Consider the following 25,218-nt stretch of genomic DNA (forward strand, 5'->3'; position numbering starts at 1 on the left):
TGCGAGAGCAGTGCTATTACTCATATGAACCTTTCTTAGTTTGGTAGTCATGGTGATATTACTGAATTGGGCCCCTAAGCCTTGCTACCATTCTTGTAACATAGATGGACGACCATGTTTTTTTCTTCAACCCACTTTTCATTCAGGGTCATGAGCCAAATGTGATTTTAAACTGATATGGGCCTTATGCACTACTGTAAGCACAGACTCCCATTCCACATGTGATAGGCAATGCTATTCACCCACTGAAATAACCAGTAATACATTTCTACGTAAGATGCTGGCACTATATAAATCAAAAATAATAATCATTTATTTAAAAAATACCAACCGTTTAACTTCTTGAGAGTAACATAACTTCTTGTGTGATAGTGTAATACCCGTACCATTGAAGTGAAAATATCTAGGCCCCATTCTAAGCTCAGCCTGTCAATATGAGCACACATGTGCCTTTGCACTTTGTCTCCTGGTCTCAGTATTAGAGTTTAGGCAATTCCTTGATTCACTTTTGAATGGGACCTTCACTGACAACATGTGATCTGTCTGTGACGCGTAATTGACAAAGGATAGATGCATCAAAAAACAAAATTAGCCAAATAAATATTACTAATGCCACCATGATAAGTGTTACCATGAATGAGGTATATTAAACTAATTAACGCAAGAAAAGGCATTCATGTCTATAAAGAATACGAGATGCCATAGCTAGCAATAATGTAAACTTTATTGAGGAACCAGTGTTATAAAAACAGTTAAACAACACACAAGCTGTGGGAAATCATAATACAAATACAATCAGATATGCGCTTAATACAAATAATCGGAATTGGGTATAATCCTCCGTCTCATCCTAATATACTGTATATGCCATCATAAGCGTAGTAGCACTTGCATTGCACTCTCTATGTAAAGAGCCTGGATGCACACACCAATGCACCTCTGCTAAGATATCCCTATACTAAATACAATCACTGTGCAGACAAGAAAAGAGCAAACAAGCGGGAAATGGATAAGGGGTACATTAGTAATCCTAAACCCACATCAGGAGTGGGCATCTGGGGGTTTCCTTGTTAAAGGCAACCTACAGATGCCACCATGCACCCCACCCCCAAGGGCCTACATCCACAGGCATTGGGGAAGTTACCCCACCACTTCCTGAGCAGCGGAGGTGGGGATGTCCTTGTCCATGGATTGGAGAGGAGGATGCTTTGCCATCCCTCTGTTCCGGAGCCCTCCTTTATCATGGACTGTGCGGGCTGGTATAGCTCAGGGTACATAGTCCCACAATATTTGGGCTGCAATTTCTCGCTATATTAGCCTGCATGGGCGACAAGGGGTTACAGAGGCTTCAGGGGAGGACCTCACTCTGTTTTGTTGTTTGTTTTTTTTTATTTATAAAAACTGTAAAAAATATTAATTTTACCCATTTTAAAAACATTTTTCTTTGGAATTTTTAAAATCCGTTTTCTAAAAAAACCTTCAAGGTCTTTTTTTAAAAAATTCAAGGTCTTTTTAACCTTCCTGGCGGTAAGCCCGAGCTGAGCTCGGGCTATGCCGCCGGAAGGCACCGCTCAGGCCCCGCTGGGCCGATTTGCATAAATTTTTTTTTGCTACACGCAGCTAGCCATGGCGACAGGGGGAAGCCCTCCAGGAGATCCCGTTCTTTGAACGGGATCTCCTGATCGCCGGAGGCGATCGGAGGGGCTGGGGGGATGCCGCTGAGCAGCAGCTATCATGTAGCGAGACCTTGTCTCGCTACATGAAAAAAAAATGCCTTTGCTGCCCCCTGGCGGATTTTGATAAACCGCCAGGAGGGTTAAAAAAAATGTTTGGCTTGTTCCCACTATTTCCCTTAACATACCTAGCAAATTTGGGATGATATGGAAACTGTTAACCGTTAAAGTCGGTGCTATTGACTTCAATCCAAATTATACATTTTTGCATATTTACATGTAATTGTGAATGGATTACGCAAAATCAATTACATTTCAAAAAATTAATTATGTGTAATTGTGATTGAAAAATGTTACGCAACATGTCATGTAAGCAAAATCAGCACATTACTATCATCGCTAAATATTAGGTAGCAGCCATGTGTGCCCATCAGATAGCAGCATTTGCACCCCACAGTTAGCAGTATTAGGTCTGCCCCCCCATATACCGAGTAAGCAGCAGCAGTGAAGTATTCAACTTACCTGTCCTGTCTCTGCACTTCCTTCTTCAGCTGATCATCATATCTGGCCTCCTGTATCTCCCCACTCACACCATGAAACTACTGCCCGCATGCACAAATTCACATGCCCGATGGGCCACATGAGCTGTCACTGTGAGATGCACAGCTTGCAACTAAAATCCTTGCAACTCCTGCTCATACACCCCTGGTCATATTAAAGTAAAACTATATCTATGCAATTTTATGCTCCCTTTGGCCATTTTTAGACTACTTTTGGCCATTCCCAACTCCTGGTCATTAGCTCTTTGCGTGGAGGAAAACCTTGCCTGATCCCCATTGTTATGTACCCCCACAGCTCACTCCTGCTCATCCCCTCTCTCCTCTCTATATTCAGTATACGGTATATAACAAATAATCATTCTTAGTGACCAGTATTGCAGGTCTCTCCTGGGTCGTAGTGGAAAATGCAGTGCTTTTTGCATAGGATGATGGATTGTACTAGTTGCCGGGAACTATTCTTTAGTACTCATTAAGACATTGAATTATGCTGGCATGATAAACTTACTTTGCCAGTTTTCATTGTTTTTAGTTTGATTAATATGACGTGTCCTTGTTCCCTCTTGTGTTTTGGGTCCATTAGATATTATCTCCAGTTCCTGGTGACTGCCACAGCTATGACCCGCCATCTGTGCATCGAAGAGTTTCCGGCTCTAGTGACAAATCGGTGAGAAGAGAGATCATTTTTCCTTCTAATTATGAGCTTGTGCGGCATCTACAGTACGCTACACACTTTCCCATTCCTCTGGTAAGTGCCGTGATGTGTTTATTTTGTGGGGGAGGTTCAATAGCTGTAAATGAAATGTGATGTTACATAGTCTACTGCTTCCTACCCACACTTCAGTGGTTTGCATGAAATGTCACAGGATAATGATGCTTCATAGCCAAAGCAAGTGAGCTCATTGCTTACTAATACTCCAACTGCACTTAATCTCCATTCCTCCTTCTTGTCTCATTGTTTGCACTTATTAAATTGTTTGCTTCAGTTCTATTTTTGTTCATAGTGCAAGCTACATATACAGTGGGATGCAAAAGTTTGGGCAACCTTGTTAATCGTCATGATTTTCCTGTATAAATCATTGGTTGTTGTTATAAAAAATGTCAGTTAAATATATCATATAGGAGACACACAAAGTGATATTTGAGAAGTAAAATTAAGTTTATTGTATTTACTGAAAGTGTGCAATAATTGTTTAAACAAAATTAGGCAGGTGCATAAATTTGGGCAACACAAAAAAGAAATGAAATCAATATTTAGTAGACCCTCCTTTTGCAGAAATTACAACCTCTAAACGCTCCTGTAGGTTCCAATGAGAGTCTGGATTCTGGTTGAAGGTATTTTGGACCATTCCTCTTTACAAAACATCTCTAGTTCATTCAGGTTTGATGGCTTCCGAACATGGACAGCTCTCTTTAACTCACACCACAGATTTTCAATTATATTCAGGTCTGGGGACTGAGATGACCATTCCAGAACGTTGTATTTGTTCCTCTGCATGAATGTCTTAGTGGATTTTTTTTAGCAGTGTTTATTGTCATTGTCTTGTTGAAAGATCCAGCCCCGGCGCAGCTTCAGCTTTGTCACTAATTCCTGGACATTGGTCTCCAGAATCTGCTGATACTGAGTGGAAACCATGCATCCCTCAACTTTGACAAGATTCCCAGTCCCTGCACTGGCCACACAGCCCTACAGCATTATGGAACCACCGCCATATTTTACTGTAGGTAGCAGGTGTTTTTCTTGGAATGTTGTGTTCTTTTTCCTCCATGCATAATGCCCCTTGTTATGCCCAAATAACTCAATTTTAGTTTCATCAGTCCACAACACCTTATTCCAAAACTAAGCTGGCTTGTCCAAATGTGCCTTAGCATACCTAAAGCGGCTCTGTTTGTGCTGTGGGCTTCCTCTGCATCACTCTCGCATACAGCATCTCCTTGTGTAAAGTGTGCCAATGGTTGAACAATGCACAGTGGCTCCATCTGCAGCACAATGATGTTGTAGGTCTTTGGTACTGGTCTGTGGGTTGACTCTGACTGTTCTCACCATTTGTTGCTTCTGTCTATCCGAGATTCTTCTTGGTCTGCAACTTCGAGCCTTAACTTGAACTGAGCCTGTGGTCTTCCATTTCCTCAATATGTTCCTAGCTGTGAAAACAGACAGCTGAAATCTCTGAGACAGCTTTCTGTATCCTTCCCCTAAACCGTGATGGTGGACAATCTTTGTCTTCAGGTCATTTGAGAGTTGTTTTGAGACAACCATGTTGCTACATTTCAGAGCAAATTAAAAGAGGAGGGAATCTTACAATTGACCCCCTTAAATATTTTGTCTCATAATTTGATTCACCTGTGCATGTAGGTCAGGGGTCACTGAGCTTACAAGCCAATTTTGAGTTCCAATAATTAGTTCTAAAGGTTTTGGAATCAATAAAATGTCAAAAGTGCCCACATTTATGCAGCTGCCTAATTTTATTTAAACAATTATTGCACACTTTCTGTAAATCCAATAAACTTCATTTTGCTTCTCAAATATCACTGTCTGTGTCTCCTATATGATATATTTAACTGTATAATCAACCAATGATTTATACAGGAAAATCATGATGATTAACAAGGTTGCCTAAACTTTCGCACCCCACTGTATGTTACAAAACTGTTTTTATAAGCCTGCCAAACACTAAGGACTCGTTTCCATGTTCATGCTGCAGGCAATGCAGGGGACGCAAAGCAATGCACTTCGTTGCTCCATGATTTTCCCCAATACGGATGCAATCCCTTTCAAAAAGGGCTGGTTCAGACAGATGGTTTGTCGGCATTTCTCGCAACGTTTTGGCTGCAACGTTTTTTGGGACAGAGTGCTGTCCCAAAGTGAATGGGCACGTTCAGAACCGGCTTTTGCAGGCTTTCATGAAAGTCTGGTGGTAGATCCCGGCTTCTCGTCTTGTCTCAAAAGTAACATGTTGCTGTCAGAGACATTAAACGCCGGCAAACTAGTGTAGGGACCCAGGGCGGGGTGAAACTTTTGCCTCAGGCGGCACTTCTGGGGGGGCGGCACCCGCCCGTCTGTGGGTGTGGGGGGCCGCCCGAGCTGGAGGGGATAGCGGGCAGGAAGGGGGTATGGGCCTAGCGGCGGGGAGGGGGGTCGGACCCCCCCTCCCTCACCTGGGTCCCCCGTCCTCCGCTCCCATCCAGCTTTAAAGAGTTAAGTTGCCGCCGCTATTGTAAGAGGCACGGGCAGGGATCACTCACCTTTTCCGCGTTCCAGGGTGCGCTCCACTGACGTCACTTCCTGCTACGCCGCCCACTGTATTGTAAGTGGACGGCGCTACAGGAAGTGACGTCAGTGGAGCGCACGTTGGAACGTGGAAAAGGTGAGTGATCCCCGCCAGTGCCTCTTACAATAGCTGCGGCAAATTAACTTTTGAAAGCTGGAGGGGAGCGGAGGACGGGGGACCCAGGTGAGGGAGGGGGGGGGGTCCGACCCCCCTCCCCACCGCTAGGCCAATACACCCTTCCTGCCCGCTATTCCCTCCAGCTCGGCGGCCCCTTACACCCACGGCTAGGGGGGGGGGGGGGGGGGGAGGGGCGATTTCTTCAAAGTTTGCCTCAGGCGGCAAAAAGTCTAGGGCCGGGCCTGTAGGGACCCTAACCGCTAGCCTTGACGGCTTCCCAAAAGCCTTCAAAAGGTAGCACTTGAACGCGGTGCTGAGCAAAAGCTTGGCAGACGTCCAGGTGAACCTTATAATGAATGGAGTCACACCGTGCTTGCACAAAAATTACACAGTAAATCGCAACGTACAAAAGGGAACATCAGACAGTGCAGTTTATGCAATCCTGATGTCCCTGCGGATTGCGTCGCATAGCATTGCTGAAAATGCAGCTGAAATCCTGCAAGTCGAAACAAGGCCTAAAATCCTGATGTTTCAAAAGTGGCAGTGCTGTTTTTCTAGGAGACATGTTTTTGAGCTTTATATGCTGGATGTAATGTGTCATTATCTTTGTTGTGGATATCCTTTGGATTATTTTTATATTGCTGATCCAATGTCTAAAACATCAAGTTGCTTTGGGTGCCCACTCATCAGATGGATATTATTGCAATATGTGATCAATATCTGGTTAATGCTGCAGACTTGAGATAAGCTATGTGAGCCTACATTCACCCTCAGGACACCAGCCAATCATATCAGCAACGAAACAACATTGTAGTGTATGTATGTTCTGTTTGTGGACTTTTAAGTAATGCTGAAGTCCTAAAGGTCTGGTTCACATTAAAAAATGGTCTATTTAGCAGACCATAACTAAACTGATCCTAATGGATGCAAATGGATCCTTTGTTAATTTAAAAAGTTATACCAACTTCGGTGGTGTATGAAGTGGTGTATGAAGTGTAACTTACCCTCAGAATCCTCCCGTGCACCCATTTCCGGTGCTTAGTCCTGACCCCTTGCAACTGAGTCCTGTGGTGTTCTCTGTATCAGAGATACAGAGTGCCACAGAAACGCCGCAGCTCTCGGCTGAAAGTGGGCAGGGCTAAGCACAGGAAGTGGGCACATGGGAGGAATCAGAGGATGAGTTACACTTCATATACTGCCAAAGTCTGTATAATTTTGTAGAAAAACTGCATGCGTAACATTTTTAGTTTTGACTTCATAGTCTCTTTAACTGAAAACCTACTGAAGTCTGAGGAAAAACTTAGGTACAGGATGGTCACTTTGACCATTTATGAATCATTCATTCATAAATCTGCCCAATGGAAGCAGAGAAGTGAGAACTTGCGTCATCAATCATAGAACCTTACTAATGTGTTGGCAAGCAAATACTGAATGATGCACGGTGGGTACCTCTGTACAAGCTATTATAATAATGAGCCCAAAAGACTATTTTAGAAGTATGGGCTATGCCCATTAGTCCTGTCACAAGTATCCAATGACAAGAGATGGGGACAGTTGGCCAATGAGAGCAGCTTTTTGATGGGAGGGGGGCAGATACAAATCACGACAGACTGAATACTCACTAATATACATGTATGTTATTTACACATTATTTTTAAGTCACATGGTTTAGCCACAGAGTGCAAGGTCATTGTACCCTGAAATACTGGCATAAACTGGGCCGGATTTACCATTAGGCACGGTAGGCACGTGCCTAGGGGCGGGCGGATCAGTGTCCACCCAAAGTGCCTGTTTCTCTTCCTCCCTCCTTCCCTGCAATGTGGCAGCAGGCAGCGGCTCCATCGTTCGGTGAGCGGCGCATGTAAAATGATGCTTCTTCGTGCGTTCCAGACCCAGCGCTTATGTCACTACTCAGCAGCGCCCCCTGCGACCTCTCCATGTCACGTTGCTTGTAACCATGGAGAGGACGCAGGGGGCGCTGCTCAGGAGTGATGTTAGCTGCCTGGAACACATGGAGGATCTTTGAGCAATGCATCCTCCCTGTTACCGCCGACACTTGGGCGGACGCCGCTCCTCCGGATCCCATTCGGTCTCCTCAGTCCTTCTTCTGCCCTCAAGTTCCCCTCAGCCGCTGTCCTGAGCCACGCGGCATAATTGGGTAAGGAGGGACTTGAAGTTTCTGTGGCTCCGCCCCCTCCGTCTCCTAGGAGAGTTGCCTGCCTGAACTCGTGCACAGGACAGAGGGTAAACATGAAGATGTGCACTGTATGTAGTAGAGAGTTCAGCCTGTCTAATTCCTGCTAATATGTGTCTAATCACAATTTCCCCCGTGTCACCTGACTGCCACTGTAGTTAAAGGAGTCATTAATCAGATAATGCTACCCCCAGTACTACTTACCCGGGGCTTCCTCCAGCCCCTGTAGCCACTATGTCCCTTGCCGCAGCTCCACTTTCCGCCACTGGACCCCAATCCCAGACCTCCGAGTAGTCCTCTACTGCACCTGTGTGAGCGCCGCTGTCAATCACCTCCACGAGGCCTGGGGTGTACTGCGCAGGCTCAGTTTTTTGCGCCTGCGCAGTATGCTCCGGACTATGTAGAGGTTATTGACAGTGGCACAGTAGAGGACGCTGGCGAGGCACCGTCAGGGACCGCGAGCCAGCGGTGAAGAGCGGAGCTGTGGCAAGGGACATAGCGGATGCCAGGGGCTGGGGAAAGCCTTGGGTAAGCAGTACTGGGGGTAGCATTATCTGATTGATGACTCGTTTAAGCTCATTTGAAAGCACGGGATGTTAAACCTATGTCTGCTTCCATGAAAGAAGGAAGTACACACATTGCAAATTTATTGCAGGATTTGTATCAGCTGTAATGAATCTTTAAATGTTATTATGCTGTTGTGTATCTTTTAGAGCAGAGCGGAAGTTCTGTGTTCGAGTCCACTTTAACCCTTCCACTGACTGCTCTCGGCATGTTGCTCTCTTTACCTACCTGGCCTGCTGTACTCTCCCACCTAACGACCCCCACTGACTCCTCTATGTATTCTCCCACCTACCTACCCCCACTGACTCCTCTCTGTGCTCTCCCACCTACCTACCTACCCCCACTGTCCACTCTCTGTGCTCTCTATACCTAACTACTGTACTCTCTCACTTACCTACCCCCACAGACTTATCTCTGTGCTCTCTATACCTACCTGGCCTGCTATACTCTCCCACCTACCTACCCCCACTGACTCCTCTCTGTGCTCTCCCACCTACCTACCCCCACTGCCTAATCTCTGTGCTCTCCCACCTACCTACCCCCATTGTCTACTCTCTGTGCTATCTATACCTACCTCAACTGAATTCTCCCACCTACTTCCCCCACTGACTCCTCTCTGTGCTCTCAATACCTACCTGCTGTACTCATCCACATACCTATCTGGATGTCTACATTACATTGTGTGGCTTTATTAAATAAGAAAAAGGGGCGTGGCATTAGGGGGTGTGGTATGTGTTAAGGGGCGGAGTTTGGGGCGCCAGAGCTTATGTGCCTATAGGTTCCTGAGCTGTAAATACGGCCCTGGGCATGAAGGTGGCCACACACCATACAACAAAATGAGCCAATTTTATGGCAATTCGATAAAAACGATCAGTTGTACAGGAAAATTGAAAGCTTTTGTTCAAGAAATCTGATTGAGTTTCCTGTTTGTCTTCGATAAAAGAAGATCAGTAGTGGGGAAAAATTTAACGTGTGTGTGTTACATTGGTGATTTTTAAAATTCACAATTAACTAGAAAAATTGATTATTATTCTTGAAGTGAAATATATATTTTAAAAAATTGTATTAAGTGAACACTGTAGACTTACTTTAAGTTATATTGTGGTATTTATAGTAATATTGCAACAAAATAGGTTTCCTGTCTTGTTTTGTAGCTAAGCATGGTTATTAGCAGGGTTATTATCCTTATATGACCCTGTCTGTAAGCAGCAATTACTGAGGGGTTGGCCGTTTCTTCTTATCTGAATCTGTTCATTAAATGCTTGTTGCTAGCTATTTTTTTACCAGGATTAATGAAACTGCTGTCTAAATCTTACCATATCAAGTAAAAACGGACATCTGCAGAAGCTTCTAACCTTGCAAATGTGTCTGCTACAATCTGTGGGGATCATTATTTTTTTTTTTTTTTTGTGGTATTTCAGGGGGGAAGTTAATACCTCTTCTAAGGTTCTATTGTTGCAGAACAGGAATTGATACTACTTAACATGACAGGGATAAAAACCCAGTCAATGAGGCTGGCACTTCCTAATTCTCAAAGTTTAATCCAAGCAGACATAATAGCCAACGTTTCGCTACCTTGTGGTCACAGCCTGTTCAGGGCATATGACTCTGTCCAATATATTTATCTGGGGTCTCAATGCAGCATTTTAGAGTGCTCCTACTTACTCGCAAGAGATGTGTATGCCTGTGCTGCTGCATCATACTCTATGGCCGTGAGGTCTCAAAACATTGGCTGTTACGTCTGCTTGCATTACAAGTTGGGAATTATAAAGAAGTGCCATGCTCATTGACTCTGGGCTTGTTTATGGACTAGCATTGGTGCCTTCAAACACTCCCTGTTGGCTTTGACAGTGGCGTAGCGATAGGGGTTGCAGAGGTTGCAACCGCATTGGGGCCCTTGGCCCACCCTCAACCACAGTATTCACTCTTTATTGGTCCTGTGCTGATAATATTCACTTCTATGGACAGGTTGAATAGTAGTAGTCGTTAACAAGCTGCTCTACATCCCCTTCTTGCACCTCTGGCACTGTGGTAGTCCTTGATAGCTTTTGGTGCGCCATATCAATTGTTCTGTATGGAGTGCTGGGGGGAGGGCAATGTAAAATTTTCACCGGGGCCCACAGGTTCTTAGCTACGCCACTGGGCTTTGAACACTCCACTATATTACCTAGTGTTATCACATTTTGTGGTTGAACTCAATGGCCTCAATTCACTAAGCTTTATCAAACACTTTATCAAACGTTTGATAATTTACCTCATGGGTAAAAACGAATTTTGAATTCACTAAGGTGTTATATTATGTTATATATTTATTGAACGTTTTATCAATAAAACATTTGATAAATATTTAACACTTTAGTGAATTCAAAATTAGATTTTACGCATGAGGTAAATTATCAAACGTTTGATAAAGTGTTTGATAAATCTTAGTGAATTGAGGCCAATGTCTTTTTTTTAACCCAAATATGTAACTATATTTGTGGCTGATACCAAAGGTGTGCAGGAGAACTTTTTAACTACCAGGGATAACAACCCAACACATGCTAAAGCTTTATCACTGAGTCCAAAACTAAAGTATAATGTTTTATGAAGCATATTCAGGTTCCATCTATACCTGTTGCAAATCATTAAGAGATATGTGGTGTAACTTACATTATAGTAGTGGAAGTTACACTTCTGGTGAGAAGAAACGATTGTCTCGTGATTAACCACATGCAATGCAAGGGCTTCCTAATTTTGTAAACTCCTTTTTGCAGTATTTTCCTACTTGTGAGCTCCAGATGCAGTGTCAAACTTAGCACTAGGCACTCTAGGCATAAGCCTAGAGGTCCAAAGAAGAGAAGTATGGATCCGCACACAGACTTATGCAGGAACAGTGAAACCTGTATTGTCCCATCACACATGTACAATAATCTGACCGTATGCTTACGATCGTTTCGGGCAGGAGAGGTCCCCTTTGTCAAAGCAAGGACAGACATATATGGATGAGCTTAGAGGTGCCAGTATGCTGAGAGGTGGCTATCGCGAGTTCGCAACCCTACACAGATGTCCCCACCCCCTGAGCATAAATATCTGAATGAGTAGACTGGGTGGGATTGCCAGCTTGCCTATCCAGTTCTTTATACTCACTTGGTGGGCTGATCTCTGCTGGGGAGGGAGCAAGACAACTGGATGGACAGTTCCATCCAGCCTGTGCATCCTGCCCTCTATGCTCCAGGGCAGTGACATCAGTGGGCTCCATGATGGTAAGCTCTGGCACACTGGGCAGGGAAAAGTAGGGTAGATGGCCAGCCTGGCCAGTGAATAGAGGCAGCCAGCACACTTTGAATATGGTTTGACAGATGAACCCCCCATTATTGCCAGGATTTGTAGGTTTGTGGGAGTGTAGAGTTTAGGCTGCAAGAACTCCTGCGCCTATAGGCTCCCGAGATGTAAATGGGATCCTGTCCAGATGTAAAAGCAGAGAGCCTACTGCACAGGTTTAGAACTCATTTATCATTGCCAGGAAGAACAACCTTAATGCTTTTGCAGACTGCTTTCCAGACTGGAGCTTCAGGTTCACTGCGGTCATATGACAGCGATCGTCTGGAGCGCTAGTGGCCAGTTTAAAAGCTTCACAGGCCACTTGAGGAAGCAAGCCAAAGAGAACAGGTAGCTATACATGTTAAAGCATGCTCATACACGCACACTGTACCCGTCACCACACAATAAATTGGCGCTGTGCATGGGGAGGGGGCCAACTGTGGCACAAAGGTGGGATTCGATTGATACATTTTCAAGCAGCATACCCTCTGCACACAACATTTGCATAATCCTGTATTAACTCTGCCTTGTTTGCATTTCATTGACCTGTTATGTCCTGTTACAATATAATGTATTAAATATATAATTTATAGCACTAATTGAAATGTTTTCTTTATATTGTTTATTGCTTAGTACTCAGAGTATAATAAATAATTTCTTACTTGATAATTACTTTAATGTGCATTGCTTTATACATTTAAGATACGTCAGTTCCATTAGAATATGTCTAGAACTACTATATATACTAGTTGAACACTTAAATAGTCCTTCATTCAGCTGAAGACATAGCTTCTGTGGAAGACTGTACACCGATGCACAACCATTTTACATGTGTGTGAAAGGGTATAATGTTGCATTTTGTTGGTTGATTTCCTACACAGTTGTTTCGGTACCCAAACCTTCATCAGTCACAGCTCGAACCTCCTTCTTTGTAGAAAATGTTTTGGTTACTTTGGTCCTGAAAGTTTTAGAAAAGTAAAAATATACGATGGGATCAAAGCAGAGATTCGAAATTGACAGCAACAGTGTGGACTCTTTAGCATGAAATAGCACTTGCTTCAGGCTACAGTCTGTGATGACATTATTCTGACTTAACGTGTACGGTATTCGGACAACGTGGTAGGGAAGGAAACATATGATGTACCCCACTGTTATTAGTAAGATTTTCACCAGGGTTGCTTTGATGTTGTTAAATTCTTCGCAATCCTTATTTTTATAAAGCTTTTTAATTGTGATGCAGTTAGAGACCAAGATTATACAGGAACAATGCAGAAATATGGCAATGCTGATGAAATTGCTGAGGACATGCCAGTCTTTTCCAACCTGCTGTTTGAAGTCGATGCACCCAATCCCTTCCTCTTCTGGAATGTCTTTGATCGGAATTAACATGTTTGGTAGCATGATAAACAGCACTAGGGCCCAAACAACTGCTGATAACATTCTGGCAAACCCTCTTTTCTGTATTTGATACAGTTTTGCACTTTGCATAGTCTGTAGACACCGATCCATACTGACAAATCCCAAGAATATAATGGATATATACATGTTGATATAAATGATAACAGCTGTTACTTGGCAGTGGAAGATCCTTAAAGTCCAAGAGGCCGCGCCCAAGTCAACAATAATCTTTATTGGCAGAGCCAAAGTCAGTAGCAGATCCGCCACCAGTAGGTTGATAAGGTAAACGCTGGTGCATTTCTGGGTGTTGTCATTTCTGGTGAATGCCCACAAAGCAAAGCAACTTCCAAAAAAACCTACCAAAAATATCACCCAGTAGAAATATGTAAAGGGTTCCAAGTCTTTGTTGATATTGCAGGTAGCGAGAGAACTGTTAGTGAGGTCTGTCATTGTACAATAGCCTTGCTGTCGCCTCCAAGCAAGTCCTGAAATATGACATGAGAGAGGGAGAGATAGTTTATTAGTTAACTATATGCCAAATATCTACTTATCAATACAAATCCCAACAGCCAGCTTCACTGCAGTGACAGCTACTATGACATAAAGGTATGCCCATCCACCGATATAGAGCTTTTTTTTGGTGGCATAGCACTGTGCCTTCTCAGATAAAGTAAATCATTTAACAGATCAGGAAGATGAAACTGTGTGGTCAGCCCTTTATTCTCTTTTCAAACCAGGCCTTATTCCTATAGGCTGCAGAAACAACAGTTAAAGAGTAGAGATGGGCCGAACCTCCGATTTTGGGTTCGCGAACTTTCGCGTAACGTTCGGTTCGCGTTAAAGTTCGCGAACCGCAATAGACTTCAATGGGGATGCGAACTTTGAAAAAAAAAATAATTATGCTGGCCACAAAACTGATGGAAAAGATGTTTCAAGGGGTCTAACACCTGGAGGGGGGCATGGCGGAGTGGGATACATGCCAAAAGTCCCGGGGAAAAATCTGGATTTGACGCAAAGCAGCGTTTTAAGGGCAGAAATCATATTGAATGCTAAATGACAGGCCTAAAGTGCTTTAAAACATCTTGCATGTGTATACATCAATCAGGTAGTGTAATTAAGGTACTGCTTCACACTGACACACCAAACTGTTCACTGAACACAACAGGTATGCAGTGGCGGGTTCACTGAACACAACAGGTATGCAGTGGCGGGTTCACTGAACACAACAGGTATGCAGTGGCGGGTTCACTGAACAGGTATGCAGTGGCGGGTTCACTGAACAGTACAGGTATACAGTGGCGGGTTCACTGAACACAACAGGTATGCAGTGGCGGGTTCACTGAACACAACAGGTATGCAGTGGCGGGTTCACTGAACAGGTATGCAGTGGCGGGTTCACTGAACAGTACAGGTATACAGTGGCGGGTTCACTGAACACAACAGGTATGCAGTGGCGGGTTCACTGAACAGGTATACAGTGGCAGGTTCACTGAACAGAACAGGTATACAGTGGCGGGTTCACTGAACAGGTATACAGTGGCGGGTTCATTGAACAGAACAGGTATACAGTGGCGGGTTCACAGAACAGGTATGCAGTGGCAGGTTCACTGAACAGAAAAGGTATGCAGTGGCGGGTTCACTGAACAGTACAGGTATGCAGTGGCGGGTTCACTGAACACAACAGGTATGCAGTGGTGGGTTCACTGAACAGGTATACAGTGGCAGGTCCACTGAACAGAACAGGTATACAGTGGCGGGTTCACAGAACAGGTATGCAGTGGCAGGTTCACTGAACAGAAAAGGTATGCAGTGGCGGGTTCACTGAACAGTACAGGTATGCAGTGGCGGGTTCACTGAACACAACAGGTATGCAGTGGCGGGTTCACTGAACAGGTATGCAGTGGCGGGTTCACTGAACAGTACAGGTATACAGTGGCGGGTTCACTGAACACAACAGGTATGCAGTGGCGGGTTCACTGAACAGGTATACAGTGGTGGGTCCACTGAACAGAACAGGTATGCAGTGGCGGGTTCACTGAACACAACAGGTATGCAGTGGTGGGTTCACTGAACAGGTATGCAGTGGTGGGTTCACAGAACAGGTATGCAGTGGTGGGTTCACAGAACAGGTATGCAGTGGTGGGTTCACAGCACAGGTATGCAGTGGTGGGTTTACAGCACAGGTATGCAGTGGTGGGTTCACAGAACAGGTATGCAGTGGTGGGTTCACAGCACAGGTATGCAGTGGTGGGTTCACAGCACAGGTATGCAGTGGTGGGTTCACAGCACAGGTATGCAGTGGCAGGTTCACTGAACAGGTATGCAGTGATGGGTTCACAGCACAGGTATGCAGTGGTGGGTTCACAGAACAGGTATGCAGTGGTGGGTTCACAGCACAGGTATGCAGTGGCAGGTTCACTGAACAGGTATGCAGTGATGGGTTCACAGAACAGGTATGCAGTGGCAGGTTCACTGAACAGGTATGCAGTGGTGGGTTCACAGTACAGGTATGCAGTGGTGGGTTCACAGAACAGGTATGCAGCCAGCCAGGAACAAGTTAAACCTAACTAATCTTTCCCTGAGAGACAGTCTGCAGCAGCTCGCCCTACTCTCACTAACGCAGGCAGCACACGAGTGACCGTAATGGCCGCCGCTGCCTGCCTTATATAAGGGGGGGTGGGGCTCCAGGGGCTAGTGTAGCCTAATTGGCTACACTGGGCCTGCTGACTGTGATGTAGAGGGTCAAAGTTGACCCTCAAGGTGCATTATGGGGCGAACCGAACTTCCGCAAAGGTTCGCCAGCGGGACGCGAACGCGAACCACCGAAGTTCGCGTGGAACCGTTCGCCGGCGAACCGTTCGGCCCATCTCTATTAAAGAGAACCCAAGGTGGGTTTCTGCAATCAATATTAGGACACAGAGGTACATTCTGCATACTATCACCAGCCTCTGTGTTCTTTTACTCTGCCTCCATCCGCCCCCGTGCTTTGCTGTCTCCCCCTTTTAAAACCCGCAGGCTAGCGACACACAGATTATCGCTAGTCGGCTGTTAACATTGAGGCTACCGCTCACTGCCACTCTCCCGCCTCCTCTATAGCGCGGCTCCCCGCCTGTGTCCCTTCCCTCCCCGCCTCTGTAAGCCGATTGGAGGAAGCTTACGGAGGTGGGGAAGGAAGGGATGCAGGTGGGGAGCCACGCTATAGAGGAGGGGGGGGGGGGGGTATGGTTGACCGGCAGCCTGAATGTAAACAGCCGACTAGTGACAATCTGTGTGTCGCTAGCGTGGCGGTTTTTATAAGGAGGGAAGGGAGGACAGCAGAGCACGGGGGGCGGATGGAGGCACAATAAAAGGACACAAAGGCTGGTGATAGTATGCAGAATGTACCTCTGTGTCCTAATATTAATTGCAGAAACCCACCTCGGGTTCTCTATAAAAGGAACCCAAGGTGGGCATACATGGCATCCCAGCGCCAGGGCTTTCTTGGTGCAGGGTGAGCTCGAATGACGGCTCACTCTGCTGCTGCACAATTTATTTATTTTTTTGGGTGGGGAGGGGGTAGATATAATTTGGGATGCAATTTCCGAATCCCTGAATTACCCTGTGTGCGGGACTATACCATTACTGCTATAGCCGTGCCAAGCTTTGGCGCTACTCGGCCTCGCAGCAGGCCCGAAAAGCACTGCTTCTCAAGGGCAAAGCTAGCATATTTATTTCGTTTCAAACAATACCAGTTGCCTGGAAGTACTGCTCATCTTTCTGATATCATCCGTATCTGAATCACACACCTAAAACATGCATGCAGCTAATCATGTCAGAATTTTATCAGAATCATCTGATCTGCATGCTTGTTCAGGGTCTATAGCTAAAATTATTCGAGGCAGAGGCTCAGCAGTACAGCCAGGCAATGTGAAATGTTTAAAAGGAAATAAATATGGCAGCCTAATCTCAGGTTCTCTTTAGAAGCTAGATATTTACAGCAGTTAAAGTTAACTTTCTTGAATGTTTGCTGAAAACTGTACCTGTGCTGTGTGACATTATGGTGAGGATACATCGCTTTACACATGTGCAGCATTCTTCCCCTTTCCTTTCCAGTAAACAAGTAGCTCTGTGGTTCTTGCGGTTTCTCTTTAACACGTCGATTGACGTAGTCGAAACAAGAGTTTTCTCTCATAAAGAAATTTAAAAGTTTCCCATTTAGCAATGGTGAATATGAAAAGATGACCTATTTTTACATTTCTTTCTCACATTGCGTGATCTGGTTTGCATGTATTCCTGTACTGTCTTATTGCTGTATGTCACCCTTAAATAATGGATTGTAACCTTAACTAATGTCCAGTGCTGCGTATTATGTTGGCGTTTTATAAATACAATAATTAAATAAATACATCAAGTAACAGTGTACTCAGGATGACATTCAGAGAGTGTGTATGTGCTTCTGTGACAGATGTATATTTGGCTGGTTTACTATACTTAAAGAGACACTAAAGCGAAAAATAAAATATGATATAATGATTGGTATGTGTAGTACAGCTAAGAAATAAAACATTAGGAGCAGAGACACAAGTCTAATATTGTTTCCTGTTCAGGAAGAGTTAAGAAACTCCAGTTGTTATCTATGCAAAAGAGCCATTGAGCTCCACGACTGTCAAAGTGCAGAGAGCTCTAAAGCTTGTTATCTCAACTGTCAGTCACTGTATTTTCTTTTTTCTGCACAGAGGACAGTTCAAAACTTCTTTCAGCTGGGGGCATCTCTAGCTACCTAATACTTGGAGTCACCGCAAGCTACTTAACCATTTACCGCCATCCTAACGTATTAAAACGTCATGCTTACCTCTATTAACAGCAACATGACGTTTTAATACGTCGCGCATTCCCGCCGCTGCTACCGCCGTGTGTCCGCCGCTACCGCCGCCATTACCGTCGGGATCCCGTGCTGGGCGATTGGGGAAGAGGACTGAACAGTCCTCTACCCAATCGCAGTGCCTGGAGTGAATGGACGTGACCGCGAACAGCGGCTACGTCCATTCACATAAACAGGAAATGTAACAGTTTAATAAAGTGTGTAAAAAAAAAAAAAAAAAAAGTGAACACGTCCTATGAGTGTTCACCAGCGCCATCTTGTGGCCAAAAAGTATATTACACTTACAAAATACATACATTTTCAAGTATATACACATCATTAATAAAATTACACTTCCAACCCTCCCCCCCAAAAAAAACACTTGTAAAAAAAAAATCAGCTTAAAAAAAATAAATAAATAGTTGCCTTAGGGACTCAGCTTTTTTTATTCTATATTTTATGGGGGGAAATTAATTTTAATTTATTACATAGGGGCTTGTAATTATGGCCAGAACAAACAGAAAAATAACCACTTATATTTCAAAATAATATACTGTCGCCATACATTGTGGTAGGGACATAATCTAAACGGTTTAATTATCGGGACCACTGGGCAAATAAAACGTGTTTGTTTTATCCACAGGAGAATGTTTAATTTTAAAACTATAAAGGCTGAACACTGAGAAATAATGATTTTTTTTCTTTTTTTTTCTGTTTTTCTCATTAAAATGCATTTAGAATAAAAAAATTCTTAGAAAAATGTACTATCCACAGAAAGCCTAATTGGTGGCGAAAAAAACGAGGTATAGATCATTTTCTTGTGATAAGTAGTAATAAAGTTATTAGGGAATAAAAGGGAGGAGCGCTGACAACTGAAAATTGCTCTGGTCCGTTAGGATAAAAACCCTTGGGGGTGAACTGGTTAACATTGATTACTATTAATTACTATTGATTAATATTGGTACTTGTTTTTACCTAATACTCAGAGCCACCTGTGGCTACCTACATCAGGCTTGTGAAGTAGGACAGAGGTGAAAGCTGGGCCAGCCAGCACACTTGCAGTGCGGTTCAGCGAGGCTTTGTGGGTTTGTGTGCAGTCTAGGGTACCAAAACATCTGTGTTCCTAAGGTCCTGTGATGTAAATCCGGGCCTGCGTATAACTGTTTTTTGGGTAGCTTTTTATGACCATTGATGTCTGGTAACTTTGCATCCCCTTCCCATGGGTCAGGGATGCGCAGCCTTCTACCTATATTTTGTTTCCACAGTTCTGTAACTACCAGGCTAGCAGCACCCATTGTGCTATCCTGTTTTGCATGGTAAGTATTTAGTTTTGCATATGTTTTGCATCTGTCTGATTGCTGAGTGTGCATTTGAGCTATTTAAGCGGTGCATATGAGGTGATGAGTCATTCAGTTGTAGCCCATGTTGGTGAGCGCTTGCTCTGTTTTCTGCTATCCCCTTCCCATAGTATTATTTTTTTCAGAATCTAGTAATTAGTTTTGTTACTGACCTGCTTCCACCTGGCCCAAGTGTGTAGCAATATTTGTGGCATAAAAGATGAATAGTAACATATGTTGGTGCACGCCACAGGTTCACTCTCAGACGGTGGCCTGGGGTCCACTCCGTTGCAGATGCCGACCACGGCTCATGACAGCGCTCACATAACCTGGAGCATTCTGCACAGATTTACGCTCCAGACTAGCAAGCAGTGCTCATGCAGGTGCAGAATTTGCCGACCTGGCCTGGCATCTGTAACGGAGGGGACCCGGGCCACCGGCTGGGAGTGGAGCTGTGGTGAGGGCACAGAACGGCTGCCAGGGGCCGGAGAAAGTCCAGGGTAAGTAGATTTTATTTTTTTATTTTGCTTGGACCTTCCCTTTAAAGAGAAATATTTGAGGAAGCACCAGGTAAGTAGATTTTTGCTTTTTAACCACCTCGGACCTTCCCTTTAAATAGTGCTGCCCTTTTCCGTTGTGTACAAAAAATGTTCTTCTGTGAGTCTAGGAACGGCACAGAACTAAATAAGGCATCCATACGTATTACCACCATTACATAATTTGAGTATTACTCCTAGTTCTATAAAGTTTTTAAATCCAGGATTCTATTCCCTTCTATATTTGGGACAATATTTTATAAACATTTTATTTATGTTTTGTTGACTAATGCACGTCAGTCCTGTAAAACACAGCACCGCTATATATGCCAGTCAGGGCATACTTTTACCCAGTTCCAATAGGCTTGCAACCTTCAGTGGGGCATACCGCCTATGTAGACTTGCAGAAATCACTTGCCACAGAACTCTTTTCATATGCCTTTTTTATTCCTAGGCGCCCATTTTAATAGCATAAAGCACCAACTGTACAACTTTAAAGTGTCATAAAACGAGGCAATGATCAATGATGCTGCATATTTGCATTATAGATTGTAGATCTATTTTAAAATACTGGCATTTGTCTCACATTATTTACACTAAGAACTGAAAAAAATGATATTTCCAATTTATTATCTCTTTAAAAATTTGCATATTGAGCAATTGCCCTTTAATAAAATTTCCTGCTGTGTTGTGACACTTAGGTGAGTATCTGGCAGCAAAGAGTTTACAACCAACCCCAGAGTCGCTCACCGTATAGTTTCCTACACCTACCTAACCACTGCTGTCCTAATAACCGAACCTGAACCTTTTACCTAAATATAGCTCTTTCATGAAATCCTAAAGGCCATTTGAGACAATGTACCAGCGGTTGTCTGGCGCAGTTCCTAGGCAGTTGATATCAGTACAATCACTGATTCACCGTCTGCCCCCATGCATTCCTAGGGAAGCATTTGAAATGTACTGTAGCTGGATTGGTGATTGCATTGCCTATTACCATTCTCAAATACTGCATGCATTGTCTTTCACATAGTTCAACTGCTGAATTGCTGTTATAGACTTGAAATGGAAAACTGAGTGAACAGCCACAAACACAGCTGTGCAAGGCTATGAAACAGCTTGTGGTGCTATCCAATGGTAAACATGCAATGCAGCACTAGTGATATGCCCATTACGCCTTTATAAATTGCATGGTGGCATTTTTTTAATGTCAATAATTTTTCTTAACAGTTCACTTTATTAACATTTTTGCATCAAGACGCTCACGTTTCAGATCAAGGCCCTAAAAGCAGTGCTAGATAAAGGTCCAACAATACTCAAACCTATACATGTATGAATGTATACTTAGCACTGAGCACTAACAGTCATCCAGCTGGTGCACGAGAGCAACTGACAGGTGGTGAATTCACTGCCTTCAGCTGCCCATATGAAAGAGCTCTTACTAGCAGCAGCTGCAGTGCTTCTACATGCAGACAGGAAGCACACTCTTCTGTGTACTTCCTCCTCTGTGGTTGCTGGACTCCTGCATGATGTGCTAGCAGCAACAACACTACATAAGGGTGCAATGCACACCCTAAGCACTGTGTAGAGCTCCAGGAACATAACTAGGTGGCCTATATGTAGAAATGGACTTGTTTTAAAATTTTACGTAATTGTGCAGTTGTATGCATAATGAGACTAATGAGGGTAATATGCATAATATTCTCAATATAACTGAGTAATACAGTATGTGAATGAGATAAATGAATTGGCTTCCCCCTAGATTGGCCTAAGACTATAATGCATACACAATACATACAAAGACATATGACTATGGTAGGGATTAGATTGTGAGATCTTTTGAGGGGCAGTTAAGTGACAAGACAGTATACTGTGTGCAGCGCTGCAGAAAATTTCAGGGCTTTATAAATACTAAATAATCATAATATTTTCTTAATATGTATTGAAATTTTGCATTTACTAAAGCCTTTCCTTAGCTATCCACCCTACTAGTTATATAAGGTGCGAGTAAAGTGTTAAAATTGATCTTAAATACCTTTAGAACCGTACATTTCTACAGCAGTCATGTGGTCACTGCTGTTGCATGTCTTAAATCTCCTTGGGTCCTTTGAAGGTGCAGCATTGTTTTCTGGGAAAGGGAAGAGAGGTGTGGCCTAGTAGTCACGTGCAAGAAGGGTGGTGGTTGGCTGAGCTCCCAACAATAATTTGCACTCTTCCTCTTTACAAAAAGAGTAATGATCTGGAGCTTTTTATGCTTGTCAAGGCTTAACTGGAAATTGCAATATATGAAGCCTCCTTACTATGTATGTAATGAGAATGGTAACGTTGTTGTTGTATAAAGCCCAAGCAGGGGCGTAGCAATAGGGGGTGCAGAGGTAGCGACCGCATCGGGGCCCTTGGGCCAGAGGGGCCCCGAAGGGTCCAACCTCTATCACAGTATTAGCTCTTTATTGGTCCTGTGCTGGTAAAAATCACTTCTATAGATGCTTTGAATAGTAGTAATCCTTAACACACTGTTCCCCATCCCCTACTTGCACCTCTGACACTGGGGTTGTCCTTGGCAGGTTTTGGTGCGCCGTATCAATTGTTATGTATAGAGTGCTTGGGGGGGGCCCCATGTAAAACTTGCACCGGGGCCCACAGCTCTTTAGCTACGCCACTGAAAAGCTGAGATGAATTTTAAACACTGGATACAGTATATAAAACATAAATCCATTTCTTCTTATTTGGCACTGCATCTATGGGCCTCCAGCCCAGCACTACTTTGTCTTTTATATACCTATGTACTGACAGAGTGAGCCTTGGTTTAGTTTTCTTACAAATTGTATCAGGCTTCATCTGGAAATAGTGTTGCTACCTGTTAGGCATAATGCCCTATTGTCATATTATCATCATCATCCTCATTATTTATATGACACTGTCATTTTCCATGGCTCAGATACATACTTAACTCCTAGTACAAATACATACTGTATATAGGTAAATGACAGATACATACTGTTGTAGTAAAGCATGTACTATAATGGCAAAACAACAATATAAGAAAGCCATAAAAAGTTGTCATCTAAAATAACAGTCGATAGGTAATGCTACGTAACATAAAAAATAAAATGAGAGGATTAAGGTAAGGCCGAGTAATACAATCTAAAGTACAAGGTGGTAGGTAACACCATCTAAAATAAGGGGATATGTAATTCCTTCGTGTCATCAACCCCTCCCTCTAGATTGTAAGCCTTTGGCAGGGCCCTCTCCCCTTGTGTATCTTACTTGACTGTGTGCACTTTGGAACTGGTAATTTTTACCACTACCACTCCAGTTTATGATCTGGTATGTACTACTATCTGCATTGTGTTGTGTATCTTATTGCTATTACCTGTATTGTTGTATCTATGGTCTGTTACCTGTATTGTTCTGTCACCCCAGTTATCATTGTCTGTAATCCTTTTATTGTACAGTGCTGCGTAATATGTTGGCGCTATATAAATCTAATAAATAATAATAATAGGTACCAAAAGGTAGACAATGAGTAGACTGTTGCTGTGGTGGAGTACTTTGTCAGCATGTGCAGAAGGAAGTTAAAGTGGATCAATGTTTGAAGAGTAACTAGGTCAGTATATAGGATTGCCTAGAAAGAGGCGTTTTTAGGGAACGCTTGAAGGTTTCAGGGCTCGGAAGTTGCTTGGCTTGATGGGGAAGAGAAAAGACTTCTGAATGAAGATGTGAATGAATATATAAATAACTTTATTAGGTCTCTCAAACACTCCATCTCCTGTAACCTTGCTTGTCAAAAAAAGCAATTATTACCATCTTATATAGACTCAATTGCAGTAATATGCTGCCTGATTGATGAGGATAAAGCATATCTCTGTGAAAAGTCACCTTACCTTTTGCCTTGCTGGGTAATTAGCTCTTCAGTGGTGGAACAGAGGTGTAAGACACATCATGAAAGCCGTGTTCTTTGATCTGTTGCTGCAGCGCTGAAGGCTAAGTAGAGTAAGGATGTGCACACGCTGAGAGGAAATTAATCTTATGACAAGAGGAACTAAAAATGAAAACCTCAGACACCCACTGTGATGTATTAGAGCTGATACTGGAAGTCTGCCTACACCTGTTCACAAATATATATGTGTCTGTGTCTATGTTATGTGTAAATGTAAAAAAGGCTCCTGGAAAAAAGGGTGCTAGAGATAGCCACTATCGATACGATAGTAAAATGACTGTAATAGTTATCATTTTTTTTTTACTATGACCTAACCTAATTTTACTCACACAGAGAACCCTCCCTCTACCAATGCCTAACCCTAAGGCCCCCCTGGTGGTGCCTAACTTTATCCCCTCCTCCCCGGGGCCTAACCTTAGTCCCCCACTGTGGTCCCTAACCCCTAAGGACCCCCCCCCCCCCACACACACACACACACTCCTTACTCTAAAGACCCCAGCCTTCTAGCCTTAACCCCAATATCTTCACTGCCATAAGTGGCAATGTTAAAAGCTACAATAAGTGGCTATGATCGGTAAATAGCAGCTATAAACCGCAAACTCCCAAATTACTGCTTATAGCTAGAGATGGCTCGAACCTCCGATTTTAGGTTCGCGAACCTCGAACGTGAACTTCTGCAAAAGTTCGGTTTCGCGCAAACTTCTCGAACCGCAATAGACTTCAATGGGGAGGCAAACTTTGAAAATTACAAACATTTATGCTGGCCACAAAAGTGATGGAAAACATGTTTCAAGGGGTCTAACACCTGGAGGGGGACATGGCGGAGTGGGATACACGCCAAAAATCAGGATTTGACGCACAGCAGCATTTTAAGGACAGAAATCACATTGCATGCTAAATTGGAGGCCTAAAGTGCTTTAAAACATCTTGCATGTGTATACATCAATCAGGTAGTGTAATTAGTGTACTGCTTCACACTGACAGACCAAACTCACTGTGTAACGCACCGCAAACAGCTGTTTGTGTAGTGACGGCTGTGCTGTGCTGGACTAGTGCGCACCATGGCGAGAGTGCAGGCGATAGTGGTTTTCAAGCCCATATGGTCGCCGGGCTGAGGTAGCTCAATGACAGAACAGCAGTGACTGTCCAGCTGATCGAATTTGGTCTGTCCACAATGAAGCAACGACCTTATTATCTTGGGTGTACCCCCCCGACACACTCATATAGCTGGTGGTCATTGCTTCATTGTGATACGCAAGCCCCTTTACCGTGGCAAGGTAACGATCATGAAGGGGAATTGACACATGTACATGCGTTTTGTTTTGTTGTTGCAGCCGCAGTGCACACAGAAAAATTAGGCATGTACACGCACCAGAAAAATTATTTTTGTTTAAAAATTCAGGAATTCACCTGGAGTCCTGGACCCTGTTGGTGGTGGCGGAGAAGGCAGTCAAGCAGCCTGCAGGCAAAGATGCTGTGTGGGGACTTAC

At 43.7% G+C, this 25,218-nt stretch overlaps 2 protein-coding genes across 14 annotated transcripts in view; one reads left to right on the forward strand and one right to left on the reverse strand.

Moving 5' to 3' along the window:
* MED12L (mediator complex subunit 12L) overlaps positions 1–25,218 on the forward strand; it is a 742,320-nt gene that overhangs the window by 303,510 nt on the left and 413,592 nt on the right. For 12 of the 13 annotated variants that reach the window (XM_068280808.1, XM_068280810.1, XM_068280809.1 and 9 more), the window contains one exon: positions 2,814–2,978. In XM_068280808.1, the coding sequence (XP_068136909.1) occupies positions 2,814–2,978 (165 nt within the window). The remainder of the gene's footprint in view (positions 1–2,813; positions 2,979–25,218) is intronic. The other variant, XM_068280819.1, reaches the window with a different exon arrangement.
* GPR171 (G protein-coupled receptor 171) lies at positions 12,288–23,784 on the reverse strand. Its single transcript, XM_068280835.1, has 2 exons — positions 23,673–23,784; positions 12,288–13,563 (listed from the first exon to the last, which is right to left on the reverse strand). The coding sequence occupies exon 2, from the start codon at positions 13,526–13,528 to the stop codon at positions 12,554–12,556; it is 975 nt and encodes a 324-aa protein (XP_068136936.1). The 5' UTR covers positions 13,529–13,563; positions 23,673–23,784; the 3' UTR covers positions 12,288–12,553.

This window comes from Hyperolius riggenbachi, chromosome 4, assembly GCF_040937935.1.
Source record: "Hyperolius riggenbachi isolate aHypRig1 chromosome 4, aHypRig1.pri, whole genome shotgun sequence".
NCBI classification, from domain to species: Eukaryota; Metazoa; Chordata; class Amphibia; order Anura; family Hyperoliidae; genus Hyperolius; species Hyperolius riggenbachi.

Coding starts and splice junctions, on each gene's coding strand:
- GPR171 (XM_068280835.1), bottom strand. CDS start 13,528: ATGACAGACCTCACTAACAGTTCTCTCGCTACCTGCAATATCAACAAA.